Source organism: Mesoplodon mirus, assembly GCF_964341445.2.
Source record: "Mesoplodon mirus genome assembly, chromosome: 5".
Lineage (NCBI taxonomy): Eukaryota > Metazoa > Chordata > Mammalia > Artiodactyla > Ziphiidae > Mesoplodon > Mesoplodon mirus.
The window spans coordinates 85,837,872-85,865,492 of record NC_138980.1 but is presented as its reverse complement, the minus strand read 5'-3'; the positions used below and the strand labels follow the sequence as shown (position 1 = coordinate 85,865,492).

General features: G+C 46.1%; 1 protein-coding gene and 1 long non-coding RNA gene across 2 annotated transcripts in view; one reads left to right on the top strand and one right to left on the bottom strand.

Annotated features, from left to right (window-relative positions):
• The first annotated feature begins 601 nt into the window (after positions 1–601).
• Positions 602–27,621, top strand: part of LOC309804115 — a 100,502-nt gene continuing 73,482 nt past the window's right edge. The window contains exons 1-5 of the long non-coding RNA XR_014294080.1: positions 602–1,363; positions 9,713–10,010; positions 13,494–13,590; positions 22,023–22,320; positions 25,804–25,900. This is a non-coding gene — a long non-coding RNA (uncharacterized lncRNA). The remainder of the gene's footprint in view (positions 1,364–9,712; positions 10,011–13,493; positions 13,591–22,022; positions 22,321–25,803; positions 25,901–27,621) is intronic.
• Positions 15,248–17,249, bottom strand: LOC309804112 (protein FAM170A-like). Its single transcript, XM_082621221.1, has one exon. It carries the CDS (start codon positions 17,052–17,054, stop codon positions 16,362–16,364), a length of 693 nt encoding a protein of 230 aa, XP_082477347.1. The 5' UTR covers positions 17,055–17,249; the 3' UTR covers positions 15,248–16,361.

Sequence of the window (27,621 nt, the reverse complement as noted above, 5' to 3'; positions counted from 1 at the left end):
CATATCCCCTCCCTTTTGCGTCTCCCTCCCACCCTCCCTATCCCACCCCTCCAGGCGGTCACAAAGCACCGAGCTGATCTCCCTGTGCTATGCGGCTGCTTCCCACTAGCTATCTACCTTACGTTTGGTAGTGTATATATGTCCATGCCGCTCTTTCACTTTGTCACAGCTTACCCTTCCCCCTCCCCATATCCTCATGTCCATTCTCTAGTAGGTCTGTGTCTTTATTCCTGTCTTACCCCTATGTTCTTCATGACATTTTGTTCCTTAAATTCCATATATATGTTAACCTGACTACTTTTGAAAACCCTTATGCACCTGGATGAAAGTAAGCCAGGGACTGCAAGCTCTAGATTTAAGGTTTCCTACCAACTTTTAAAAATAGCTTCTTGAATGCAATTGATGTAATGTCAAGTCTAGGATGTAGTCCAGATAGTAACAGAAAAAATGGAGATATGTAGAAAAATACTTAAAGTTGACAAGTATTGGTAGTGTAGTATTTTTGGGGCCAGCGTGTAGACCACAGGAAAACTTGCTGTTTCCATCCCAAAGGGAAGAGCTCTGTATTGCAACTGCCAAGGTCCCTGGGGCAGCAAGTGTGCTCACTGCCTAGTAAAGAAGCATCCTCAGTTTGATAGAATCATATGGGAGCCTTACATTTGGTTAGCAGGTTCTACCTTCTTGATGTAATGATATTTTCAGGGTGTGGGAGGGTATCAAGCTCTGAAAATACCCTTGGAGAGGTTTGCTTATTAAGTTTGGCTTTTTCAATCTCCCTACTACATCTTTACTAAACACCAGGCGGTTTCCTTCACTTTTCAGAACCATGTTGTTTTTCCCTTGTCTAATGAGCTTTGAACTACTTTTGGATGAGCTATTAAGTTTGGGAAAAAATAAACATCTCTTTAAAACAAGGAAGATAATAACAATGACACGTAGAAAAAGCTCTAAAACAGAGAATATCCTCCATTCTGGCCAGTGACTGGGGGTGGAAGGTTCGTGCTCGCTGTCCAGGACGTAGAAATAAAAGCTGAGGAGGCGCTGAGGCGTCTCCTGGATCTCTATAAGCCTCCATCATTTCTGCTGAGTAGGGTTGACAGATAAAATATAGGCTGTTTAGTTAAATATGAATGTCAGAAAAACAACGAGTACATTTTGAAGATAAGTATGCCCCAAATAGTACATAGGATCTACTTATACTAAAAGTGATGACTTATTATTCATGTGAAGTTCAAGTTTAACTGGGTATCCTGTATTTTTATTTAGTAAATCTGACAGCCCTACTGATGATCCACAATGGAGGCAGTTGAGGAGCGGTACATGCTGGCTCTCGGACAGTCAGGAATTGCTTCAGCAGATCCAGGTACAGTATGAAATTCTTTCTGGATGTAGCTCAGAAGCCATGGCCAGCCCTTGACTGCAAGTACTGCCTCGGGTTTCCCTGAGGTGGGGTAAACCTTCCTCTTAATGGCCTTTTGGTAAGTCTGGAAGACCATATCCAAGGGGAGCCCCAAAGTCAGTTTCATCCTCACAACCATGTTTCCAATTCCTGGAATTGGCTGCATGTGACTCACAAGAGATGAGGAGGTTTGTGAAAATTGGGAGTGTCATAGCGTGAACCCTTTGTAGGTAAAGTTTTGGTGTTCTGAGAGTTTTAACAGGAGCAATGTGAAAGACTCCAGGTCCCCGGGTAGATAGAAATAATCCTGTTCTACTTCTGTGTATGTGACAAGTCTCTAATAGTTCAGAGAGCAAGTATCTGGTCTTAGAAAGAGTGATCCAAGCTTGGATGTTTCTGGTGACAAGGCAAGGTCGTGAGTTTCAAGGTCACCTTTTATGGTTGAGGAGACAATAAGGTTGTCAGAAGGGCAATCATGGAGGAGACCTTGGCTTCATCCATTGTGCAGGCTTGTATATGTGGTTCTATGTAGATTGTGTTTCAGAGGTGGAGCTTGTTTACAACTATGAACATTCTCCGATGTGCTTTTTGGACCTTCATTCCCAGAGCGAGAGCAGTGCCTAGGCTCTAGAAATGCCATGGATATTCTGAGCTGTCAGTGGCATTTCCCAGGTACTGTTCCCTTGGTGCCGCTCCTTGAAAGGTCCAAAGGGATTATCATCTGTCTTGTGGCGGGTCCTAGCATTGTGAAAGGAAGCTGCTGCACCGGGCTCAGAGGATTTCGGCTGTGGTGGGAGTAGTAGTAGTAGTACGACTATAAATGGTATCACAGCATATCTATTCCAGCTGGAGAGTGGTGTTGGGGGGTAATGAAGGGGGGCTTTTATTGTACTTTTATACATTGTACCCTTGAAACTAATTCAATATTTAAAAATTAATTAATTTATTTGGGGCTGCATTGGGTCTTTGTTGCTGCTAGCGGGCGTTCTCTAGTTGCAGTGAGCAGGGGCTCCTCTTGGCTGTGGTGCACGGGCTTCTCATTGCAGTGGCTTCTCTTGTTGCGGAGCACGGGCTCTAGGCATGCAGGCTTCCGTAGTTGTGGCACGTGGGCTCGGTAGATGTGGCACACGGGCTCTAGAGCGCAGGCTCGGTAGTTGTGGCGCGCGGCCTTAGTTACTCCGTGGCACGTGGGATCTTCCCAGACCAGGGCTCGAACCCATGTCCCCTGCATTCGCAGGCATATTCTTAACCACTGCTCCACCAGGGAAGCCCAATAATTCAGTTTTTTATACAGAGAGTTTTCCTAATATTATTCCAAAATTTTAAAAATATGTAGTTGGATAACACTATGAAAAATTAACTGATATATTCTTTTATTATTTCTCTTTGCTCGCTGGATTTTTTTCCCCCTCCAGTCAGCTAGGCACTCTGAGTTCACTGCATTAGGAAGGTAAAGACTCAGCAGAAATGAGGGAGAAAAAAAGAAAATTCTCAGCTTTGGAATGTTCACAACGGAGGCCACAGTAGAACAGGTGAGAATTGTGTGAACGAAAAATAAATGTCGTCTCAAATGCAAAAAAGTATTCTCTGCACTGGGAGGCAGGAGAGGGAGGGAGGGAAGGACTGAAGGAGAGAGATCAGTGTGGCCAGGGACATGGAGACTGTGCTTGAGGACGATAGGCCCAGGAAGAGAATCAGAATCTGGAGAAGATTCAGCCTGCACGTGATCATTGCCTCCAGCCAGCACCCTCATCTCAGACCTTGGGAAATTCAGAGAGAGAGTGGGAGTAAGTCAGGAGGGCCACGGGCATAGTCTGTGTGGCAGGGGTTGTGGCCATTCCCTATTTGTGAGGAGTCGCCAGCAATTTGCAGGCCTCTTCTGGAAAATGCTGGCGGACGTCTCTAGTGCTTATGTGAAAGCTTGTTCACAAACCTTGAAAGATACAGATGTAGATGACAGATAGATGCATAGATAGAAAAATGTAATTAAATAAAACCTCCAGGAAAGGTTTGGAAAATGCCCTTTATTGCATAGGACGTTTCTATTGTCATATGATGTTAGACTGAGTGCCGGTCCCTTCATCCTCCTTCAGAGCACGGCATTCTGTCTGCTAGTATCCCGAGGGTCCTTTCTTCTCCCTGGAAGGGATAAAACAAATGAGGTAGAACAGGAAGAGACAAGCAGCACTCCAAGCTCTGCTGGTCAGGGTTACCCTCCAGCGTTGCCTTAATGCTCAGAGCCACACACACCACAGTGAGCTTGGCTCCAGATCAACTACCACGCAACGAAGGTTCTGGAACATTTCCATATCTCGGGGGACCTCATTTCCACGTGACTCTCTTTCATATTCCCCTTTGTCACAGAAGGCTAGGTACAGTGGTCCGGGTGAGATCTCAGCTCAGGCCCAAGGCTCTCAGACCTCAAAGTTCCGGTCCTGCAAGGGCCCCTGTCCTCTCTTCAGACCACTCCTGGCTCTCTCTGCCGAGAAGGAGCTGCTGGCAGTACGTCCTCTAAGAGTTGAGGCCCATCGTGCAGACCCTGAGAAAACTCCTAGGAAAAGGCTCCACATTCTTGTTGAAGTCAACAGAGCTCAATTCCTTTGGAAGTGCTGGGTGTGTCCCAAGTTGATGCACCTGCAGAGCCATTAGGTAAACCAGCACATGTGTGCGGCCCCTTCCCTTAGACTCCTCTGGGCCCTCGTGACATAGGCTCAGAAGAGTGCCAGCCTCAAGCCTTACCTCTTCCAAGGCCACACCGTCTCCAGGATCTTCTGTCCCATGAATCTCAGTTGCTGTGTGGAACTCAAAAGAGAGAAAAGACCCTGCCTGCGGGGTCTCTTCGGGCTGGGGCCTTCTAGCTTCTCTTCCTCGTCCTCCTCGTCCTCCTCGTCCTCAGAGGTGGTCTCGGGTTCCACACTGCCCTCCTCCTCAGGGGTGCTCTCGAATTCCACATTGGCCATCCACTGGGCGATGTTGAGATGAAAGAAACAGCAGCCGAAGCCCTCCAGGACGCCGCCCTTCACGTGCTGCTGGAGGATCTCCAAGGTGTGGAAGACCCGGCAGCAGGCCATGCACCTGAAGCCGGTCTCCATGGTCACCATCCAGGCCGGTGTCTTGGCCCTGGGTGTCTCCTGGAGTGCAGGTGACCCTGATGGGCTGCCTGGCTCTGCCCTTTCCTCATACTCTTTCTCCTCCCCAGTGGGCTCACTGTCAGACAGGAGGCTTTCGGTGAACACATCAGAGGGGTAAGTGCCTACTGTGCACGCATCCTCAGGAAGGGTCACTTCTTCTATCGTCAGCTGGTTTTCAGGCAACTCCAAGGGTTTCTTTGTCTTCCAGGAGACAGCTACACCCTTGTTCACTTGTACCTGCATGTAGTATATTTTCATGCCCCTTTCCTCTTTGTCTGGGTGCAGATAGTGCTTACAGGGTGAAGAGGGTGAGGAGGAGACACAGTGTGATGGGGGAGCAGTCTCCCCTTTTTCCTGAACCTGGGCTAGGGGTGCTGTAGGCTGGGCAGTGTCTCGATGTGATCTCCGGATTCCTGAAAAAGGAAATTAAAAACATAATAACATGCATGGGCCGTGCCAGAAGCTGAGGGAGCAGGTGTGGTAGACGAGAGAGGGACATTTGCATGACGTAGCTATGTCGTGAGCTTGGTGTCTGTTGGCCGTAGGACGGAGCGGTGTATCTGGTGTCATCTGTGGGCTTTTCATGTGCGTGTGGGGGGATACTGGAGCGGTGTCTGTGTGCAGGGGTGTGGAGTATGGTGGTGAGGGCTGTGGTATGTGAGCGACGCGGGTGGATGCGTGTACGACGAGGAGTGTGATTTTGGGAATATCGGTGGTGCATTACTTGTGGAATGGGGCTGTGGTGCTTGGGGTTTCTGTGTGCACTGAGAAGGGCTGTGCCTGGAGGGCGGATGTATGTGTGAGCTGTGTGGACCTGAGCTGGATGGTCCTGCTCTCAGGCTGGAGATCTATGATGTAGAACTCTGTCCTTCTCTGGAAGCAAAGGCAAAGACAAACCCTACATTTTCCTCTGAAGATGCTTAATCTGGTCCCTCTTCCCTCCACCTCAAGCCCAGACCTTTCCGGCCCCTGCTCCTTGACTTCGCCACCATGGTAGTACCAGGATTCACACACCCCCGCCCCAGACTCAGCTGGGACCCACGCCCTCGTAACAGCTCAGCCATCCTGCCCAGTCTCCTCCAGAGAGCCCTCATCACCTCTGATGACCCTGGGTTTCCTCTCAGCCTCCTTGGGATCTGTGTGCCTCCTGCCTCACAGCCAAGCACCCCCTCACCTGAGGAGCCCCGCGCCCTTACCAGCGTAGATGAGCTTGCGCAGAGAAGAAGCACAGGAGAAGTATGTAGAGGCAGAGGAGACCTCCCCTGCCCCTGGGCTGCAGCCTTTGGCCACCACAGTGGATCCAAGCTGAGGGGGATCCTCTTGTGACTTCGAGATTCCTGAGGGAGGAATGAAAGGCTCAGGGTGGGTTCATCAGTCCTCTGTCCACAAATACTTACCGAGTGTCTGGCACGTGTCAGGTGCAGTGAATACACACAGTTGAGAGTGTGGTTCCCAGTGGATACTCCAGTATTTAATTCAAATCAGTACTTACTCTGTCACTGTCTTGTTGGTAATGTAGGCCTGGGTGGTGACTGTGAGTATGTGGGAAGAGTGAGTGATGTGTATCAGTTAAGTCTGTGGTAAGTGTGGGGTTGGCATGGGGAGCACGGTGGAGATGTGTCTTATCTGTGTCTGTGGCCTTTGTGTGCATGGTTTCTGTTCACAAGTCAGGAATTCTGGGACATGTAACTTTTCCTCATTACATGGTGTGGCTTGTATTTATGGTGTGTGTTCATTCATTCATTCACCAAGATTCAGTAAGCAGCTACTCCTGTGTATCCGGCACTCTTGCATTGTTGTAGTCCCTGGTAACGCTGCACATTCTAGTAGGGGAAGACACACACTAAACAAAAATACAATAAATATATAATACCTGAGCTGGTGGTAAGTATATAAGGGTTGCCAGACTAAGCGAAGAAAAATACAGGGCACCCAGTTAAATTTCAGTTTCAGATAAACCCAGAATAATTTTTTAGTGTAAGTATTCCCATGCAGTATTTGGTCTTACTTATTTTTAGTGTAAGTATGGCCCATACAATATTTCGGACATACTGATACTGAAAACTTACTTGTTTATCTGGAATTCAAATTGAACTGGATAGCCCCTATTTTATCTGGCAACCCTGACATGGGTTAGTGAGACTGTGGTTTACTGTGCTTTGTACAAAGCGGGTCTGGCATTACTCAAGAATGTGTTACAAGTGTGGTGTGTATGACACGTGACTGGTTCTTATAGAGGTATTTAGTGATGGCTGAAGTTAGCTGTGTTTGTGCGAGAGTTGAGGAGATACATATATATATATAGTGTGTGTGTGTGTGTGTGTCCTATATATATAGTGTGTGTGTCTATATACATATCTCATCTCCAGCGTTTGGTGTTGGAGGAGAGGATTGTGATACAGGTGGGTTGTATGAGAACGTAGTACAGGAGGGATGCGTGTATATACCTCCGTGTGCTGTGTGTGGTTTAATACGGAAGTTCTATGTGGGGTGTGTGATATTTTTGCTGTATCAGAGTGTACATGGGTGTATGAGTTACTGTCTCATAAAACACCCCTAACAAGAGTTCTGTATACACTCTTACATACACCGAGTGTCACCCAGGTCCAGGCAGGGTGACAAGAACTATACCACGCAGAGTTTATATCTGATAAGCACTCTACCCCCATTCATCCTGCTCTTCTCGGCACTACCCCCTCCGCCACCCCCCCCACCACACACACACAGGAACATAGAGAAAAATATTCTGAATGGTCAGGGGCAGTCATTGCCTTCCCCAGCCTGTCCCAGCCACTGCCTGAAAATCTGCCTGCTGTCTAGACCTCCATTCCCAGGGCCCATCCTACAGTCTCCAGGGCCCTGGGCCTGGTAGGAGCTACTGGGCTCTAATCTGGGGCAGAGACCTCTAGCTGGATCTCTGTGGTGACCACCCCCTCCCAGGGCAAGCTACTCGCCTACATTTAATGCACGCAGGCACCACGTGGCCCGTGGCTCTCAGAGCTCCCCGCAGGACCCTGAGGACATTTCTCACCCTTGCCCACGCGGTCTCAGTCTCTGGAAAGCCCTTCCCTTCCCTTGGTCTCCTTTGGGAAATTGTTCCTGTTGAAGGCATAAAACCTCCTTGCTTTCAATATGACACCATCCCTAGGCAAACAATCGTCTTTCGAAGTGCATTCCACTTGTCAAGATATTTTTCAACAGGGTCTTCAACTCATGGGGCTTCTCTTTCCACTTTGGTAAAAGAGGCCAAGCAACTCATGGGTCTCTCTCAGCATCCTTGCATCCTTCACATCCCCCACCTCATGACCCCAGGGAAAGATCCAAGAGAATAAGAGAGAAATCGGGGACTGAGAAAAGCTGCACCTCTAGGTCTGTGCAAGCAGGATGCAGCCTGCTGTGAGTCCGACAAAGCTCCAGGCCCGGCTGCCCCAGGAGAGAGTCCTCAGAGCAGCGGAGCTGACCTCCCATCTCCCAGGGGGCATCTGGCCGTTCTGTGCCGTCTCACACCACAGGAATGCTCCGGATGGATACGGCAGCATCAGTGAGACAAGGTCTCTCGCTCCCTGCTTCACAGGTGACACGTTCTCAGTCCCCCTCTTCCTAGAGAAGGTTCAGTTTGGCAGAAACCCATGTGCCCCAGCCAAGTTGCCCCCCACATACCTCCTCCCTTCTCGGCAGTTTCCTGGGACTCTTCATTTTCCAGATGTTTCCTCTTTTGTCGCCGTTTCATCGTACCAACTAGAAGTCTCCCTTAGAAGATGCCTCAAGAGATGTCCAACTCCTCCTCTTCCCTACAGGTTGGCCCTTGTTGGCTCTTGGGCAATCCGTTGAAATGATTCAATACAAATAAAAATAGTCAAGTCTCCTAAATGGCTGAAAAACTTGTACCACTTAGTGAACCAGCAGTGCTGCCTAGTGCTCACCAGGGCTGTTAAGTTTCCAAGGTTGCCAGGCGCACAGCAGGATTCTGTGACCTCAATGATGACATGGGAGCATTCTGTTGACCTAGGTACAGCACAGTGTCTGCAATAGCACAGGCCCCGTTTTCAAGAACAATTCCTGTTTCCCAGCCGAACCTTTCCCATGAAAGGGAAAGGTTCATACCACATCTATTATAAATTGTATCATACCATATCTATTATAAAATGAACATTTTGATTGGAGATCTTTTAATGTCTTATATAGAGATTTAATATGAATATTTTAAATGGTCTCCAGTTTCCCTGTGGATTATTGACATTTTAAACTCTGCGCTTCAATTTTCCCTCAATACCTGTAATTTTGTCACGGCTATTTCTGTACTTAAAGATGAGGAACTATATCATTGATTTCTTCATTTTTTCCCATCTCTTTCCAAGGTACTGAATTTGATTGTATCTTACGAATGAGTGAAAAATGCTAGTCCTTGAGTCAGGACATTGGGCCCTTTACCAAGGAACTCAACCTGTCTGGGCTTCAGCTTCTGTCTGTGCGATCGAGAGGCTTGGCCTAGCTGACTTTTCAAATGCTGTGTTTCTTTGATTCACTCTCACTTACTGATCTGCTACTTAAGAAGAGGGCCTGTTCTCATAAAGTAAGAACAGGCGTTTTTTAATCCTTGGGTTGGGCGGAGTTTAAGTGGTCGTACTCAGTTTGTTAGTTATATTTACTTTTACGTATGCTTAGCTCTAAATAATTTATATGGCTCTTGTGACTCTTTTTAGATCTTCTTTTTTTCTTATTTTCTTTTACAGTTTCTAATTTATTATCGCCAGTGTAGAGGAGCCTGATTGATTTTTAAAATTTATTGATCTTGTATGTGTGTGCCTTGTTGAACCGTCTTATTAGTTCCTGCTAGTTTATCTGTGGGTTCTTTTGGGTCTCCTAGATAAATGAACATATTAAATGTAAATAATGTGTTCTTTGGATAAAGTTTATTTTCTTGCATCTCTATATATAGAAGCAATATGTTGAATTGATTTAAATATTTAAATACTTACATACCTGTTATCACAATCTAACGTTCTTGATCTTATTTTCTTTCAATCAATATTATGTTTTCGGGATTTATCCACGTGAATCCATATAGATCTAGGTCTTTGTTTTTTGACTGTTTGATATTATTTCATCACATGCGTATAGCATCATTTATTTTCCATTCAAGCATTATTGGACAATTGGATTGTTTCCCTCCCTTCTCTAGAACAAACAACGTTTCCTAGAATATCCCTGAAGGTGTCTGACAGTCGAGAAGGGCCAGGCTGCCCGAAGATTCCTACTTGCTTTTAGCCAGCTTCCAACAGGCCATCTCCAGCCAGCAATTTGAAGCACAGATGAAATGAAACCTCCCCCAAGTGTGGAGATCTTAGGAGCTTCCTAGAAGGTGGGAGGTTCATGATAGGCATCCTGCTGGGATCCCAGGGGAGTCTGAGCTGGCCTGAACCTCATCTTCCTCCCCCACCTCTCAAGAGAAATGTGGAGGAAAGAAGACTTCAAAAACTGTGAGTAGGCAGAGGGAGAGAGATTGGGGGCCGAAGCTGCAACTGAGGTCTTGGAGTGGGCTGTGAGGACGCAGAGCCTCTAGAGAGCCAGGCTCTGCCTTCTGAGCACTTCTCCCCTAAGGCTGCTCATCATTCAGGTGATAGCAGGCATATACAGCCGACTCGGCCCACACTGTCACAGAAAGCCTTATCAGAATCTCTTCTTCTTCATACACTCTTGTGTCTGTTACTTGGTTATTGCCTTTGGGACTCCACTGATGTGAACCACAGTTGCTAGGGGATGGAGGACACTAGTGACCCATCTTGCTCTGTGGCCTCAGTCCACAGCTTGAGGGTAAGGCAAGAGGCCAAATGAAGGTCAAGAAGGAAAGATGGCGTTTGAAGAGAAGACCTGAGTTAAGGGTGTCTTCTCAAGTCTTGATGAATGAAATGGTAGCTCCAGTACCTGAAGTCCTGCTTGTTCTCAAGGCTGACCACGGGGCTGGGTGCACTCAGTGAAGGAACCGTATACACTTAGTATTTCCTTGCTTGCTCACACTTGCCCTCCTCTGATACACACTCTGCAAGACTGATCTTCCCCTGAAACAACTTTCCACCTGCCACTGTCATCTCATGAACATTTGCTTCCCCTTCCTAGTGTCCCCCTAGAATGCCATTGCAGCCAATTCATAATTTGATAATCATGCTTCTTACCATAGTCTCAGCAACTTCTGATAAATTTTATTCACTTTATTCCATAGTCTTCACACATCAATAATCTTCCTTAACTTCCTAGCTGCAGGTTAACCCATTCGGAATCATTTCTTTTTCTTTCTCTTCTTTGGCAAATCCTTTCTATCTTGTAAGGTCTTTTTCTTGTCTCTCTACCATCCTGCCTTCCCGAACTTCTTTTTTTTCCGTTTAAGTAACCTTTCAATCTCCTTCCCCAACTTCCTCATAAACATTGAGAGTTTATTCCTCACACGTTAGACAGCCGTTTATGAATGGCCAGGCATAATGGACTCAGAATGAGTTGGCACCCCCGAGGTACCTGTCTTGCTGGGGAGCCACAGGTGAAGGGCTGGCTGCTGGACACATGTTTGCATGGAGTCAGGCTAAGTGGCCTCGGGGTGTTTGCTCTGCACTTGTGTGTGTTTCTCCCTAGTTGGTTTCCTTGTCCAGCCACCTGTGACCTCGCTCCATCCAGCCCAGGGAATCCTTCTCATCACAGGGGTAGGATGTTTGTCTCGTTTTCATCACATCCTTTCCCCAAAGTTTGGTTGTGAGTTGTTCCCATTCCAAAGACGTTTCCTCTTTGAAGAGAAAAGAGAAAATCTTTTCTCTCCTTTTCTCTCACTTCACTTCTGCTCTATTATCTCCTCCGTCCAGAATGGCCCCCTGACTCAAATGGGTGTAGATCCGAAGATGGCAAGAAATGCCAGCAATTCTGAAATAATAATACGGATGTATCAGGAACACTTGAAAACCTTTATCCCGCCACATTCAAAAAAATTGCACTTCCAGCGTATTCAGAGTCTCAGTGTAGAAACACAAATGATGTAGAAATTGAATGACACTCAAGGTTTTCTTTCCTCCTTTCCTGATTTATTCTAATCCTCCAAGTTAACATGATGAACTATTTGTTATGTAACCTTTCAGACATTTTCTACACATGCACACTTTTCTTTTTCTGACACAAGAGTGTGAACTAGGTCACTTTCAACATGCTGTGATTCTGTGATTCACTGTCTCCCACCGAGTCATCCACTGATAAAGTAATCTGTTTCATGGAGAAATATGTCCAATAGCTAATAGCCAATGTCTGTGGAGTGCTTACTCTGTGTCGGTTTCTTGTAACTGCTTTACAGATCTTTTGTACAACGTACCCATGGACCAGGTACAATTATAACCCCCAAGTGACAGATAAGTGCAGATAAGTACAAATAAATACAGAGGCCAAGTGACTTGCCCAAGACACTGGAGCAAATCAAAATCCATGCTTCTGTAATCATTTTGCTCTATTGCCTCTGTCTGGGAGGCTCGATGATTTGGCAACTAAAACCTTAAATATCATGTTCCATTTTTATATCTGTGACACAAGCGTGGGGCTGTGATACGGGGTAACTAACCTGACTGCTTTTTTTTTTTTTTAATCATTTATTTTTTATTTTTTATTTTTTTATTTTTTACTTTTTGCTTTATAACAAATTTAATCAGTTATACATATACATATGTTCCCATATCCCCTCCCTTTTGCGTCTCCCTCCCACCCTCCCTATCCCACCCCTCCAGGCGGTCACAAAGCACCGAGCTGATCTCCCTGTGCTATGCGGCTGCTTCCCACTAGCTATCTACCTTACGTTTGGTAGTGTATATATGTCCATGCCGCTCTTTCACTTTGTCACAGCTTACCCTTCCCCCTCCCCATATCCTCATGTCCATTCTCTAGTAGGTCTGTGTCTTTATTCCTGTCTTACCCCTATGTTCTTCATGACATTTTTTTTCTTAAATTCCATATATATGTTAACCTGACTACTTTTGAAAACCCTGATGCACCTGGATGAAAGTAAGCCAGGGACTGCAAGCTCTAGATTTAAGGTTTCCTACCAACTTTTAAAAATAGCTTCTTGAATGCAATTGATGTAATGTCAAGTCTAGGATGTAGTCCAGATAGTAACAGAAAAAATGGAGATATGTAGAAAAATACTTAAAGTTGACAAGTATTGGGAGTGTAGTATTTTTGGGGCCAGCGTGTAGACCACAGGAAAACTTGCTGTTTCCATCCCAAAGGGAAGAGCTCTGTATTGCAACTGCCAAGGTCCCTGGGGCAGCAAGTGTGCTCACTGCCTAGTAAAGAAGCATCCTCAGTTTGATAGAATCATATGGGAGCCTTACATTTGGTTAGCAGGTTCTACCTTCTTGATGTAATGATATTTTCAGGGTGTGGGAGGGTATCAAGCTCTGAAAATACCCTTGGAGAGGTTTGCTTATTAAGTTTGGCTTTTTCAATCTCCCTACTACATCTTTACTAAACACCAGGCGGTTTCCTTCACTTTTCAGAACCATGTTGTTTTTCCCTTGTCTAATGAGCTTTGAACTACTTTTGGATGAGCTATTAAGTTTGGGAAAAAATAAACATCTCTTTAAAACAAGGAAGATAATAACAATGACACGTAGAAAAAGCTCTAAAACAGAGAATATCCTCCATTCTGGCCAGTGACTGGGGGTGGAAGGTTCGTGCTCGCTGTCCAGGACGTAGAAATAAAAGCTGAGGAGGCGCTGAGGCGTCTCCTGGATCTCTATAAGCCTCCATCATTTCTGCTGAGTAGGGTTGACAGATAAAATATAGGCTGTTTAGTTAAATATGAATGTCAGAAAAACAACGAGTACATTTTGAAGATAAGTATGCCCCAAATAGTACATAGGATCTACTTATACTAAAAGTGATGACTTATTATTCATGTGAAGTTCAAGTTTAACTGGGTATCCTGTATTTTTATTTAGTAAATCTGACAGCCCTACTGATGATCCACAATGGAGGCAGTTGAGGAGCGGTACATGCTGGCTCTCGGACAGTCAGGAATTGCTTCAGCAGATCCAGGTACAGTATGAAATTCTTTCTGGATGTAGCTCAGAAGCCATGGCCAGCCCTTGACTGCAAGTACTGCCTCGGGTTTCCCTGAGGTGGGGTAAACCTTCCTCTTAATGGCCTTTTGGTAAGTCTGGAAGACCATATCCAAGGGGAGCCCCAAAGTCAGTTTCATCCTCACAACCATGTTTCCAATTCCTGGAATTGGCTGCATGTGACTCACAAGAGATGAGGAGGTTTGTGAAAATTGGGAGTGTCATAGCGTGAACCCTTTGTAGGTAAAGTTTTGGTGTTCTGAGAGTTTTAACAGGAGCAATGTGAAAGACTCCAGGTCCCCGGGTAGATAGAAATAATCCTGTTCTACTTCTGTGTATGTGACAAGTCTCTAATAGTTCAGAGAGCAAGTATCTGGTCTTAGAAAGAGTGATCCAAGCTTGGATGTTTCTGGTGACAAGGCAAGGTCGTGAGTTTCAAGGTCACCTTTTATGGTTGAGGAGACAATAAGGTTGTCAGAAGGGCAATCATGGAGGAGACCTTGGCTTCATCCATTGTGCAGGCTTGTATATGTGGTTCTATGTAGATTGTGTTTCAGAGGTGGAGCTTGTTTACAACTATGAACATTCTCCGATGTGCTTTTTGGACCTTCATTCCCAGAGCGAGAGCAGTGCCTAGGCTCTAGAAATGCCATGGATATTCTGAGCTGTCAGTGGCATTTCCCAGGTACTGTTCCCTTGGTGCCGCTCCTTGAAAGGTCCAAAGGGATTATCATCTGTCTTGTGGCGGGTCCTAGCATTGTGAAAGGAAGCTGCTGCACCGGGCTCAGAGGATTTCGGCTGTGGTGGGAGTAGTAGTAGTAGTACGACTATAAATGGTATCACAGCATATCTATTCCAGCTGGAGAGTGGTGTTGGGGGGTAATGAAGGGGGGCTTTTATTGTACTTTTATACATTGTACCCTTGAAACTAATTCAATTTTTTAAAATTAATTAATTTCTTTGGGGCTGCATTGGGTCTTTGTTGCTGCTAGCGGGCGTTCTCTAGTTGCAGTGAGCAGGGGCTACTCTTGGCTGTGGTGCACGGGCTTCTCATTGCAGTGGCTTCTCTTGTTGCGGAGCACGGGCTCTAGGCATGCAGGCTTCCGTAGTTGTGGCACGTGGGCTCGGTAGATGTGGCACACGGGCTCTAGAGCGCAGGCTCGGTAGTTGTGGCGCGCGGCCTTAGTTACTCCGTGGCACGTGGGATCTTCCCAGACCAGGGCTCGAACCCATGTCCCCTGCATTCGCAGGCATATTCTTAACCACTGCTCCACCAGGGAAGCCCAATAATTCAGTTTTTTATACAGAGAGTTTTCCTAATATTATTCCAAAATTTTAAAAATATGTAGTTGGATAACACTATGAAAAATTAACTGATATATTCTTTTATTATTTCTCTTTGCTCGCTGGATTTTTTTCCCCCTCCAGTCAGCTAGGCACTCTGAGTTCACTGCATTAGGAAGGTAAAGACTCAGCAGAAATGAGGGAGAAAAAAAGAAAATTCTCAGCTTTGGAATGTTCACAACGGAGGCCACAGTAGAACAGGTGAGAATTGTGTGAACGAAAAATAAATGTCGTCTCAAATGCAAAAAAGTATTCTCTGCACTGGGAGGCAGGAGAGGGAGGGAGGGAAGGACTGAAGGAGAGAGATCAGTGTGGCCAGGGACATGGAGACTGTGCTTGAGGACGATAGGCCCAGGAAGAGAATCAGAATCTGGAGAAGATTCAGCCTGCACGTGATCATTGCCTCCAGCCAGCACCCTCATCTCAGACCTTGGGAAATTCAGAGAGAGAGTGGGAGTAAGTCAGGAGGGCCACGGGCATAGTCTGTGTGGCAGGGGTTGTGGCCATTCCCTATTTGTGAGGAGTCGCCAGCAATTTGCAGGCCTCTTCTGGAAAATGCTGGCGGACGTCTCTAGTGCTTATGTGAAAGCTTGTTCACAAACCTTGAAAGATACAGATGTAGATGACAGATAGATGCATAGATAGAAAAATGTAATTAAATAAAACCTCCAGGAAAGGTTTGGAAAATGCCCTTTATTGCATAGGACGTTTCTATTGTCATATGATGTTAGACTGAGTGCCGGTCCCTTCATCCTCCTTCAGAGCACGGCATTCTGTCTGCTAGTATCCCGAGGGTCCTTTCTTCTCCCTGGAAGGGATAAAACAAATGAGGTAGAACAGGAAGAGACAAGCAGCACTCCAAGCTCTGCTGGTCAGGGTTACCCTCCAGCGTTGCCTTAATGCTCAGAGCCACACACACCACAGTGAGCTTGGCTCCAGATCAACTACCACGCAACGAAGGTTCTGGAACATTTCCATATCTCGGGGGACCTCATTTCCACGTGACTCTCTTTCATATTCCCCTTTGTCACAGAAGGCTAGGTACAGTGGTCCGGGTGAGATCTCAGCTCAGGCCCAAGGCTCTCAGACCTCAAAGTTCCGGTCCTGCAAGGGCCCCTGTCCTCTCTTCAGACCACTCCTGGCTCTCTCTGCCGAGAAGGAGCTGCTGGCAGTACGTCCTCTAAGAGTTGAGGCCCATCGTGCAGACCCTGAGAAAACTCCTAGGAAAAGGCTCCACATTCTTGTTGAAGTCAACAGAGCTCAATTCCTTTGGAAGTGCTGGGTGTGTCCCAAGTTGATGCACCTGCAGAGCCATTAGGTAAACCAGCACATGTGTGCGGCCCCTTCCCTTAGACTCCTCTGGGCCCTCGTGACATAGGCTCAGAAGAGTGCCAGCCTCAAGCCTTACCTCTTCCAAGGCCACACCGTCTCCAGGATCTTCTGTCCCATGAATCTCAGTTGCTGTGTGGAACTCAAAAGAGAGAAAAGACCCTGCCTGCGGGGTCTCTTCGGGCTGGGGCCTTCTAGCTTCTCTTCCTCGTCCTCCCCGTCCTCCTTGTCCTCCTCGTCCTCCTCGTCCTCCTCGTCCTCCTCGTCCTCAGAGGTGGTCTTGGGTTCCACACTGCCCTCCTCCTCAGGGGTGCTCTCAGATTCCACATTGCCCATCCACTGGGCCATGTTGAGATGAAAGACACGGCAGCTGAAGCCCTCCAGGACGCCGCCCTTCACGTGCTGCTGGAGGATCTCCAAGGTGTGGAAGACCCGGCAGCAGGCCATGCACCTGAAGCTGGTCTCCATGGTCACCATCCAGTCCGGTGTCTTGGCCCTGGGTCTCTCCTCGACTGCAGGTGACCCTGATGGGCTGCCTGGCTCTGCCCTTTCCTCATACTCTTTCTCCTCCCCAGTGGGCTCACTGTCAGACAGGAGGCTTTCGGTGGACACATCAGAAGAGGGGTCAGTGGCTACTGTGCACACGTCCTCAGGAAGGATCACTTCTTCTATCGACAGCTGCTTTTCAGGCAACTCCAAGGGTTTCTTTGTCTTCCAGGAGACAGCTACACCCTTGTTCACTTGTACCTGCATGTAGTGTATTTTCATGCCCCTTTCCTCTTTGTCTGGGTGCAGATTGTTCTTACAGGGTGAAGAGGGTGAGGAGGAGACACAGTGTGATGGGGGAGCGGTCTCTCCTTCTTCCTGATCCTGGGCTAGGGGTGCTGTAGGCTGGGCAGTGTCTCGATGTGATCTCCGGATTCCTGAAAAAGGAAATTAAAAACATAATAACATGCATGGGCCGTGCCAGAAGCTGAGGGAGCAGGTGTGGTAGACGAGAGAGGGACATTTGCATGAGGTAGCTATGTCGTGAGCTTGGTGTCTGTTGGCCGTAGGATGGAGCGGTGTATCTGGTGTCATCTGTGGGCTTTTCATGTGCGTGTGGGGGGATACTGGAGCGGTGTCTGTATACAGGGGTGTGGAGTATGGTGGTGAGGGCTGTGGTATGTGAGGGATGCGGCTGGATGTGTGTACGACGAGGAGTGTGATTTGGGGAATATCGGTGGTGCATTACTTGTGGAATGGGGCTGTGGTGCTTGGGGTTTCTGTGTGCTCTGAGAAGGGCTGTGCCTGGAGGGCGGATGTATGTGTGAGCTGTGTGGACCTGAGCTGGATGGTGCTGCTCTCAGGCTGGAGGTCTATGATGCAGAACTCTGTCCTTCTCTGGAAGCAAAGGCAAGATAAACCCTACATTTTCCTCTGAAGATGCTTAATCTGGTCCCTCTTCCCTCCACCTCAAGCCCAGACCTTTCCGGCCCCTGCTCCTTGACTTCGCCACCATGGTAGTACCAGGATTCACACACCCCCACCCCAGACTCAGCTGGGATCCACGCCCTCGTAACAGCTCAGCCATCCTGCCCTGGCTCCTCCACAGAGCCCTCATCACCTCTGATGACCCTGGGTTTCCTCTCAGCCTCCCTGGGATCTGTGTGCCTCCTGCCTCACAGCCAAGCACCCCCTCACCTGAGGAGCCCCGCGCCCTTACCAGTGTAGATGAGATTGCTTGGAGAAGAAGCACAGGAGAAGTATGTAGAGGCAGAGGAGACCTCCCCTGCCCCTGGGCTGCAGCCTTTGGCCACCACAGTGGATCCAAGCTGAGGGGGATCCTCTTGTGACTTCGAGATTCCTGAGGGAGGAATGAAAGGCTCAGGGTGGGTTCATCAGTCCTCTGTCCACAAATACTTACCGAGTGTCTGGCACATGTCAGGTGCAGTGAATACACACAGTTGAGAGTGTGGTTCCCAGTGGATACTCCAGTATTTAATTCAAATCAGTACTTACTCTGTCACTGTCTTGTTGGTAATGTAGGCCTGGGTGGTGACTGTGAGTATGTGGGAAGAGTGAGTGATGTGTATCAGTTAAGTCTGTGGTAAGTGTGGGGTTGGCATGGGGAGCACGGTGGAGATGTGTCTTATCTGTGTCTGTGGCCTTTGTGTGCATGGTTTCTGTTCACAAGTCAGGAATTCTGGGACATGTAACTTTTCCTCATTACATGGTGTGGCTTGTATTTATGGTGTGTGTTCATTCATTCATTCACCAAGATTCAGTAAGCAGCTACTCTTGTGTATCCGGCACTCTTGCATTGTTGTAGTCTCTGGTAACGCTGCACATTCTAGTAGGGGAAGACACACACTAAACAAAAATACAATAAATATATAATACCTGAGCTGGTGGTAAGTATATAAGGGTTGCCAGACTAAGCGAAGAAAAATACAGGGCACCCAGTTAAATTTCAGTTTCAGATAAACCCAGAATAATTTTTTAGTGTAAGTATTCCCATGCAGTATTTGGTCTTACTTATTTTTAGTGTAAGTATGGCCCATACAATATTTCGGACATACTGATACTGAAAACTTACTTGTTGTTTATCTGGAATTCAAATTGAACTGGATAGCCCATATTTTATCTGGCAACCCTGACATGGGTTAGTGAGACTGTGGTTTACTGTGGTTTGTACAAAGCGGGTCTGGCATTACTCAAGAATGTGTTACAAGTGTGGTGTGTATGACACGTGACTGGTTCTTTTAGAGGTATTTAGAGATGGCTGAAGTTAGCTGTGTGTGTGCGAGAGTTGAGGAGATACATATATATATAGTGTGTGTGTGTGTCCTATATATATAGTGTGTGTGTCTATATACATATCTCATCTCCAGCGTTTGGTGTTGGAGGAGAGGATTGTGATACAGGTGGGTTGTATGAGAACGTAGTACAGGAGGGATGCGTGTATATACCTCCGTGTGCTGTGTGTGGTTTAATACGGAAGTTCTATGTGGGGTGTGTGATATTTTTGCTGTATCAGAGTGTACATGGGTGTATGAGTTACTGTCTCATAAAACACCCCTAACAAGAGTTCTGTATACACTCTTACATACACCGAGTGTCACCCAGGTCCAGGGTGACAAGAACTTTACCACGCAGACTTATATCTGATAAGCACTCTACCCCCATTCATCCTGCTCTTCTCTGCACTACAACACACACACACACACACACACACACACACTCAGACACACACACACAGGAACATAGAGAAAAATATTCTGAATGGTCAGGGGCAGTCATTGCCTTCCCCTGTCTGTCATTGCCTTCCCCTGTCTGTCATTGCCTTCCCCAGCCTCTCCCAGCCACTGCCTGAAAATCTGCCTGCTGTCTAGAGCTCCATTCCCAGGGCCCATCCTACAGTCTCCTGGGCCCTGGGTCTGGTAGGAGCTACTGGGCTCTAATCTGGGGCAGAGGCCTCTAGCTGGAGCTTTGGGGTGACCACCCCTCTCCCAGGGCAAGCTACTCGCCTACATTTAATGCACGCAGGCATCACGTGGCCCGTGGCTGTCAGAGCTCCCCGCAGGACCCTGAGGACATTTCTCACCCTTGCCCACGCGGTCTCAGTCTCTGGAAAGCCCTTCCCTTCCCTTGGTCTCCTTTGGGAAATTGTTCCTGTTGAAGGAATAAAACCTCCTTGCTTTCAATATGACACCATCCCTAGACAAACAATCTTCTTTTGAACTGTATTCCACTTGTCAACATATTTTTCAACAGGGCCTTCAACTCATGGGGCTTCTCTTTCCACTTTGGTAAAAGAGGTCAAGCAACTCATGGGTCTCTCTCAGCATCCTTGCATCCTTCACATCCCCCACCTCATGACCCCAGGGAAAGATCCAAGAGAATAAGAGAGAAATCGGGGACTGAGAAAAGCTGCACCTCTAGGTCTGTGCAAGCAGGATGCAGCCTGCTGTGAGTCTGACAAAACTCCAGGCCCGGCAGCCCCAGGAGAGAGTCCTCAGAGCAGCGGAGCTGACCTCCCATCTCCCAGGGGCATCTGGCCGTTCTGTGCCGTCTCACACCACAGGGAGCCTCCGGATGGATACGGCAGCATCAGTGAGACAAGGTCTCTCGCTCCCTGCTTCACAGGTGACACGTTCTCAGTCCCCCACTTCCTAGAGAAGGTTCAGTTTGGCAGAAACCCATATGCCCCAGACAAGTTGCCCCCCACATACCTCCTCCCTTCTCGGCAGTTTCCTGGGACTCTTCATTTTCCAGATGTTTCCTCTTTTGTCGCCGTTTCATCGTACCAACTAGAAGTCTCCCTTAGAAGATGCCTCAAGAGATGTCCAACTCCTCCTCTTCCCTACAGGTTGGCCCTTGTTGGCTCTTGGGCAATCCGTTGAAATGATTCAATACAAATAAAAATAGTCAAGTCTCCTAAATGGCTGAAAAACTTGTACCACTTAGTGAACCAGCAGTGCTGCCTAGTGCTCACCAGGGCTGTTAAGTTTCCAAGGTTGCCAGGCGCACAGCAGGATTCTGTGACCTCAGTGATGACATCAGAGCATTCTGTAGACCTAGGTTGAGCACAGTGTCTGCAATAGCACAGGCCCCGTTTTCAAGAACAATTCCTTTTTCCCAGCCGAACCTTTCCCGTGAAAGGGAAAGGTTCATACCACATCTATTATAAATTGTATCATACCATATCTATTATAAAATGAACATTTTGATTGGAGATCTTTTAATGTCTTATATAGAGATTTAATATGAATATTTTAAATGGTCTCCAGTTTCCCTGTGGATTATTGACATTTTAAACTCTGCGCTTCAATTTTCCCTCAATACCTGTAATTTTGTCACGGCTATTTCTGTACTTAAAGATGAGGAACTATATCATTGATTTCTTCATTTTTTCCCATCTCTTTCCAAGGTACTGAATTTGATTGTATCTTACGAATGAGTGAAAAATGCTAGTCCTTGAGTCAGGACATTGGGCCCTTTACCAAGGAACTCAACCTGTCTGGGCTTCAGCTTCTGTCTGTGCGATCGAGAGGCTTGGCCTAGCTGACTTTTCAAATGCTGTGTTTCTTTGATTCACTCTCACTTACTGATCTGCTACTTACGAAGAGGGCCTGTTCTCATAAAGTAAGAACAGGCGTTTTTTAATCCTTGGGTTGGGCGGAGTTTAAGTGGTCGTACTCAGTTTGTTAGTTATATTTACTTTTACGTATGCTTAGCTCTAAATAATTTATATGGCTCTTGTGACTCTTTTTAGATCTTCTTTTTTTCTTATTTTCTTTTACAGTTTCTAATTTATTATCGCCAGTGTAGAGGAGCCTGATTGATTTTTAAAATTTATTGATCTTGTATGTGTGTGCCTTGTTGAACCGTCTTATTAGTTCCTGCTAGTTTATCTGTGGGTTCTTTTGGGTCTCCTAGATAAATGAACATATTAAATGTAAATAATGTGTTCTTTGGATAAAGTTTATTTTCTTGCATCTCTATATATAGAAGCAATATGTTGAATTGATTTAAATATTTAAATACTTACATACCTGTTATCACAATCTAACGTTCTTGATCTTATTTTCTTTCAATCAATATTATGTTTTCAGGATTTATCCACGTGAATCCATATAGATCTAGGTCTTTGATTTTTGACTGTTTGATATTATTTCATCACATGCGTATAGCATCATTTATTTTCCATTCAAGCATTATTGGACAATTGGATTGTTTCCCTCCCTTCTCTAGAACAAACAACGTTTCCTAGAATATCCCTGAAGGTGTCTGACAGTCGAGAAGGGCCAGGCTGCCCGAAGATTCCTACTTGCTTTTAGCCAGCTTCCAACAGGCCATCTCCAGCCAGCAATTTGAAGCACAGATGAAATGAAACCTCCCCCAAGTGTGGAGATCTTAGGAGCTTCCTAGAAGGTGGGAGGTTCATGATAGGCATCCTGCTGGGATCCCAGGGGAGTCTGAGCTGGCCTGAACCTCATCTTCCTCCCCCACCTCTCAAGAGAAATGTGGAGGAAAGAAGACTTCAAAAACTGTGAGTAGGCAGAGGGAGAGAGATTGGGGGCCGAAGCTGCAACTGAGGTCTTGGAGTGGGCTGTGAGGACGCAGAGCCTCTAGAGAGCCAGGCTCTGCCTTCTGAGCACTTCTCCCCTAAGGCTGCTCATCATTCAGGTGATAGCAGGCATATACAGCCGACTCGGCCCACACTGTCACAGAAAGCCTTATCAGAATCTCTTCTTCTTCATACACTCTTGTGTCTGTTACTTGGTTATTGCCTTTGGGACTCCACTGATGTGAACCACAGTTGCTAGGGGATGGAGGACACTAGTGACCCATCTTGCTCTGTGGCCTCAGTCCACAGCTTGAGGCTAAGGCAAGAGGCCAAATGAAGGTCAAGAAGGAAAGATGGCGTTTGAAGAGAAGACCTGAGTTAAGGGTGTCTTCTCAAGTCTTGATGAATGAAATGGTAGCTCCAGTACCTGAAGTCCTGCTTGTTCTCAAGGCTGACCACGGGGCTGGGTGCACTCAGTGAAGGAACCGTATACACTTAGTATTTCCTTGCTTGCTCACACTTGCCCTCCTCTGATACACACACTGCAAGACTGATCTTCCCCTGAAACAACTCTCCACCTGCCACTGTCATCTCATGAACATTTGCTTCCCCTTCCTAGTGTCCCCCTAGAATGCCATTGCAGCCAATTCATAATTTGATAATCATGCTTCTTACCATAGTCTCAGCAACTTCTGATAAATTTTATTCACTTTATTCCATAGTCTTCACACATCAATAATCTTCCTTAACTTCCTAGCTGCAGGTTAACCCATTCGGAATCATTTCTTTTTCTTTCTCTTCTTTGGCAAATCCTTTCTATCTTGTAAGGTCTTTTTCTTGTCTCTCTACCATCCTGCCTTCCCGAACTTCTTTTTTTTCCGTTTAAGTAACCTTTCAATCTCCTTCCCCAACTTCCTCATAAACATTGAGAGTTTATTCCTCACACGTTAGACAGCCGTTTATGAATGGCCAGGCATAATGGACTCAGAATGAGTTGGCACCCCCGAGGTACCTGTCTTGCTGGGGAGCCACAGGTGAAGGGCTGGCTGCTGGACACATGTTTGCATGGAGTCAGGCTGAGTGGCCTCGGGATGTTTGCTCTGCACTTGTGTGTGTTTCTCCCTAGTTGGTTTCCTTGTCCAGCCACCTGTGACCTCGCTCCATCCAGCCCAGGGAATCCTTCTCATCACAGGGGTAGGATGTTTGTCTCGTTTTCATCACATCCTTTCCCCAGAGTTTGGTTGTGAGTTGTTCCCATTCCAAAGACCTTTCCTCTTTGAAGAGAAAAGAGAAAATCTTTTCTCTCCTTTTCTCTCACTTCACTTCTGCTCTATTATCTCCTCCGTCCAGAATGGCCCCCTGACTCAAATGGGTGTAGATCCGAAGATGGCAAGAAATGCCAGCAATTCTGAAATAATAATACGGATGTATCAGGAACACTTGAAAACCTTTTTCCCGCCACATTCAAAAAAATTGCACTTCCAGTGTATTCAGAGTCTCAGTGTAGAAACACAAATGATGTAGAAATTGAATGACACTCAAGGTTTTCTTTCCTCCTTTCCTGATTTATTCTAATCCTCCAAGTTAACATGATGAACTATTTGTTATGTAACCTTTCAGACATTTTCTACACATGCACACTTTTCTTTTTCTGACACAAGAGTGTGAACTAGGTCACTTTCAACATGCTGTGATTCTGTGATTCACTGTCTCCCACCGAGTCATCCACTGATAAAGTAATCTGTTTCATGGAGAAATATGTCCAATAGCTAATAGCCAATGTCTGTGGAGTGCTTACTCTGTGTCGGTTTCTTGTAACTGCTTTACAGATCTTTTGTACAAGGTACCCATGGACCAGGTACAATTATAACCCCCAAGTGACAGATAAGTGCAGATAAGTACAAATAAATACAGAGGCCAAGTGACTTGCCCAAGACACTGGAGCAAATCAAAATCCATGCCTCTGTAATCATTTTGCTCTATTGCCTCTGTCTGGGAGGCTCGATGATTTGGCAACTAAAACCTTAAATATCATGTTCCATTTTTATATCTGTGACACAAGCGTGGGGCTGTGATACGGGGTAACTAACCTGACTACTTTTTTTTTTTTTTAATCATTTATTTTTTATTTTTTATTTTTTTATTTTTTACTTTTTGCTTTATAACAAATTTAATCAGTTATACATATACATATGTTCCCATATCCCCTCCCTTTTGCGTCTCCCTCCCACCCTCCCTATCCCACCCCTCCAGGCGGTCACAAAGCACCGAGCTGATCTCCCTGTGCTATGCGGCTGCTTCCCACTAGCTATCTACCTTACGTTTGGTAGTGTATATATGTCCATGCCGCTCTTTCACTTTGTCACAGCTTATCCTTCCCCCTCCCCATATCCTCATGTCCATTCTCTAGTAGGTCTGTGTCTTTATTCCTGTCTTACCCCTATGTTCTTCATGACATTTTTTTCCTTAAATTCCACATATATGTTAACCTGACTACTTTTGAAAACCCTTATGCACCTGGATGAAAGTAAGCCAGGGACTGCAAGCTCTAGATTTAAGGTTTCCTACCAACTTTTAAAAATAGCTTCTTGAATGCAATTGATGTAATGTCAAGTCTAGGATGTAGTCCAGATAGTAACAGAAAAAATGGAGATATGTAGAAAAATACTTAAAGTTGACAAGTATTGGGAGTGTAGTATTTTTGGGGCCAGCGTGTAGACCACAGGAAAACTTGCTGTTTCCATCCCAAAGGGAAGAGCTCTGTATTGCAACTGCCAAGGTCCCTGGGGCAGCAAGTGTGCTCACTGCTTAGTAAAGAAGCATCCTCAGTTTGATAGAATCATATGGGAGCCTTACATTTGGTTAGCAGGTTCTACCTTCTTGATGTAATGATATTTTCAGGGTGTGGGAGGGTATCAAGCTCTGAAAATACCCTTGGAGAGGTTTGCTTATTAAGTTTGGCTTTTTCAATCTCCCTACTACATCTTTACTAAACACCAGGCGGTTTCCTTCACTTTTCAGAACCATGTTGTTTTTCCCTTGTCTAATGAGCTTTGAACTACTTTTGGATGAGCTATTAAGTTTGGGAAAAAATAAACATCTCTTTAAAACAAGGAAGATAATAACAATGACACGTAGAAAAAGCTCTAAAACAGAGAATATCCTCCATTCTGGCCAGTGACTGGGGGTGGAAGGTTCGTGCTCACTGTCCAGGACGTAGAAATAAAAGCTGAGGAGGCGCTGAGGCGTCTCCTGGATCTCTATAAGCCTCCATCATTTCTGCTGAGTAGGGTTGACAGATAAAATATAGGCTGTTTAGTTAAATATGAATGTCAGAAAAACAACGAGTACATTTTGAAGATAAGTATGCCCCAAATAGTACATAGGATCTACTTATACTAAAAGTGATGACTTATTATTCATGTGAAGTTCAAGTTTAACTGGGTATCCTGTATTTTTATTTAGTAAATCTGACAGCCCTACTGATGATCCACAATGGAGGCAGTTGAGGAGCGGTACATGCTGGCTCTCGGACAGTCAGGAATTGCTTCAGCAGATCCAGGTACAGTATGAAATTCTTTCTGGATGTAGCTCAGAAGCCATGGCCAGCCCTTGACTGCAAGTACTGCCTCGGGTTTCCCTGAGGTGGGGTAAACCTTCCTCTTAATGGCCTTTTGGTAAGTCTGGAAGACCATATCCAAGGGGAGCCCCAAAGTCAGTTTCATCCTCACAACCATGTTTCCAATTCCTGGAATTGGCTGCATGTGACTCACAAGAGATGAGAAGGTTTGTGAAAACTGGGAGTGTCATAGCGTGAACCCTTTGTAGGTAAAGTTTTGGTGTTCTGAGAGTTTTAACAGGAGCAATGTGAAAGACTCCAGGTCCCCGGGTAGATAGAAATAATCCTGTTCTACTTCTGTGTATGTGACAAGTCTCTAATAGTTCAGAGAGCAAGTATCTGGTCTTAGAAAGAGTGATCCAAGCTTGGATGTTTCTGGTGACAAGGCAAGGTCGTGAGTTTCAAGGTCACCTTTTATGGTTGAGGAGACAATAAGGTTGTCAGAAGGGCAATCATGGAGGAGACCTTGGCTTCATCCATTGTGCAGGCTTGTATATGTGGTTCTATGTAGATTGTGTTTCAGAGGTGGAGCTTGTTTACAACTATGAACATTCTCCGATGTGCTTTTTGGACCTTCATTCCCAGAGCGAGAGCAGTGCCTAGGCTCTAGAAATGCCATGGATATTCTGAGCTGTCAGTGGCATTTCCCAGGTACTGTTCCCTTGGTGCCGCTCCTTGAAAGGTCCAAAGGGATTATCATCTGTCTTGTGGCGGGTCCTAGCATTGTGAAAGGAAGCTGCTGCACCGGGCTCAGAGGATTTCGGCTGTGGTGGGAGTAGTAGTAGTAGTACGACTATAAATGGTATCACAGCATATCTATTCCAGCTGGAGAGTGGTGTTGGGGGGTAATGAAGGGGGGCTTTTATTGTACTTTTATACATTGTACCCTTGAAACTAATTCAATTTTTTAAAATTAATTAATTTCTTTGGGGCTGCATTGGGTCTTTGTTGCTGCTAGCGGGCGTTCTCTAGTTGCAGTGAGCGGGGGCTACTCTTGGCTGTGGTGCACGGGCTTCTCATTGCAGTGGCTTCTCTTGTTGCGGAGCACGGGCTCTAGGCACGCAGGCTTCCGTAGTTGTGGCACGTGGGCTCGGTAGATGTGGCACACGGGCTCTAGAGCGCAGGCTCGGTAGTTGTGGCGCGCGGCCTTAGTTACTCCGTGGCACGTGGGATCTTCCCAGACCAGGGCTCGAACCCATGTCCCCTGCATTCGCAGGCATATTCTTAACCACTGCTCCACCAGGGAAGCCCAATAATTCAGTTTTTTATACAGAGAGTATTCCTAATATTATTCCAAAATTTTAAAAATATGTAGTTGGATAACACTATGAAAAATTAACTGATATATTCTTTTATTATTTCTCTTTGCTCGCTGGATTTTTTTCCCCCTCCAGTCAGCTAGGCACTCTGAGTTCACTGCATTAGGAAGGTAAAGACTCAGCAGAAATGAGGGAGAAAAAAAGAAAATTCTCAGCTTTGGAATGTTCACAACGGAGGCCACAGTAGAACAGGTGAGAATTCTGTACACAAAAAATAAATGTCGTCTCAAATGCAAAAAAGTATTCTCTGTACTGGGAGGCAGGAGAGGGAGGGAGGGAAGGACTGAAGGAGAGAGATCAGTGTGGCCAGGGACATGGAGACTGTGCTTGAGGACGATAGGCCCA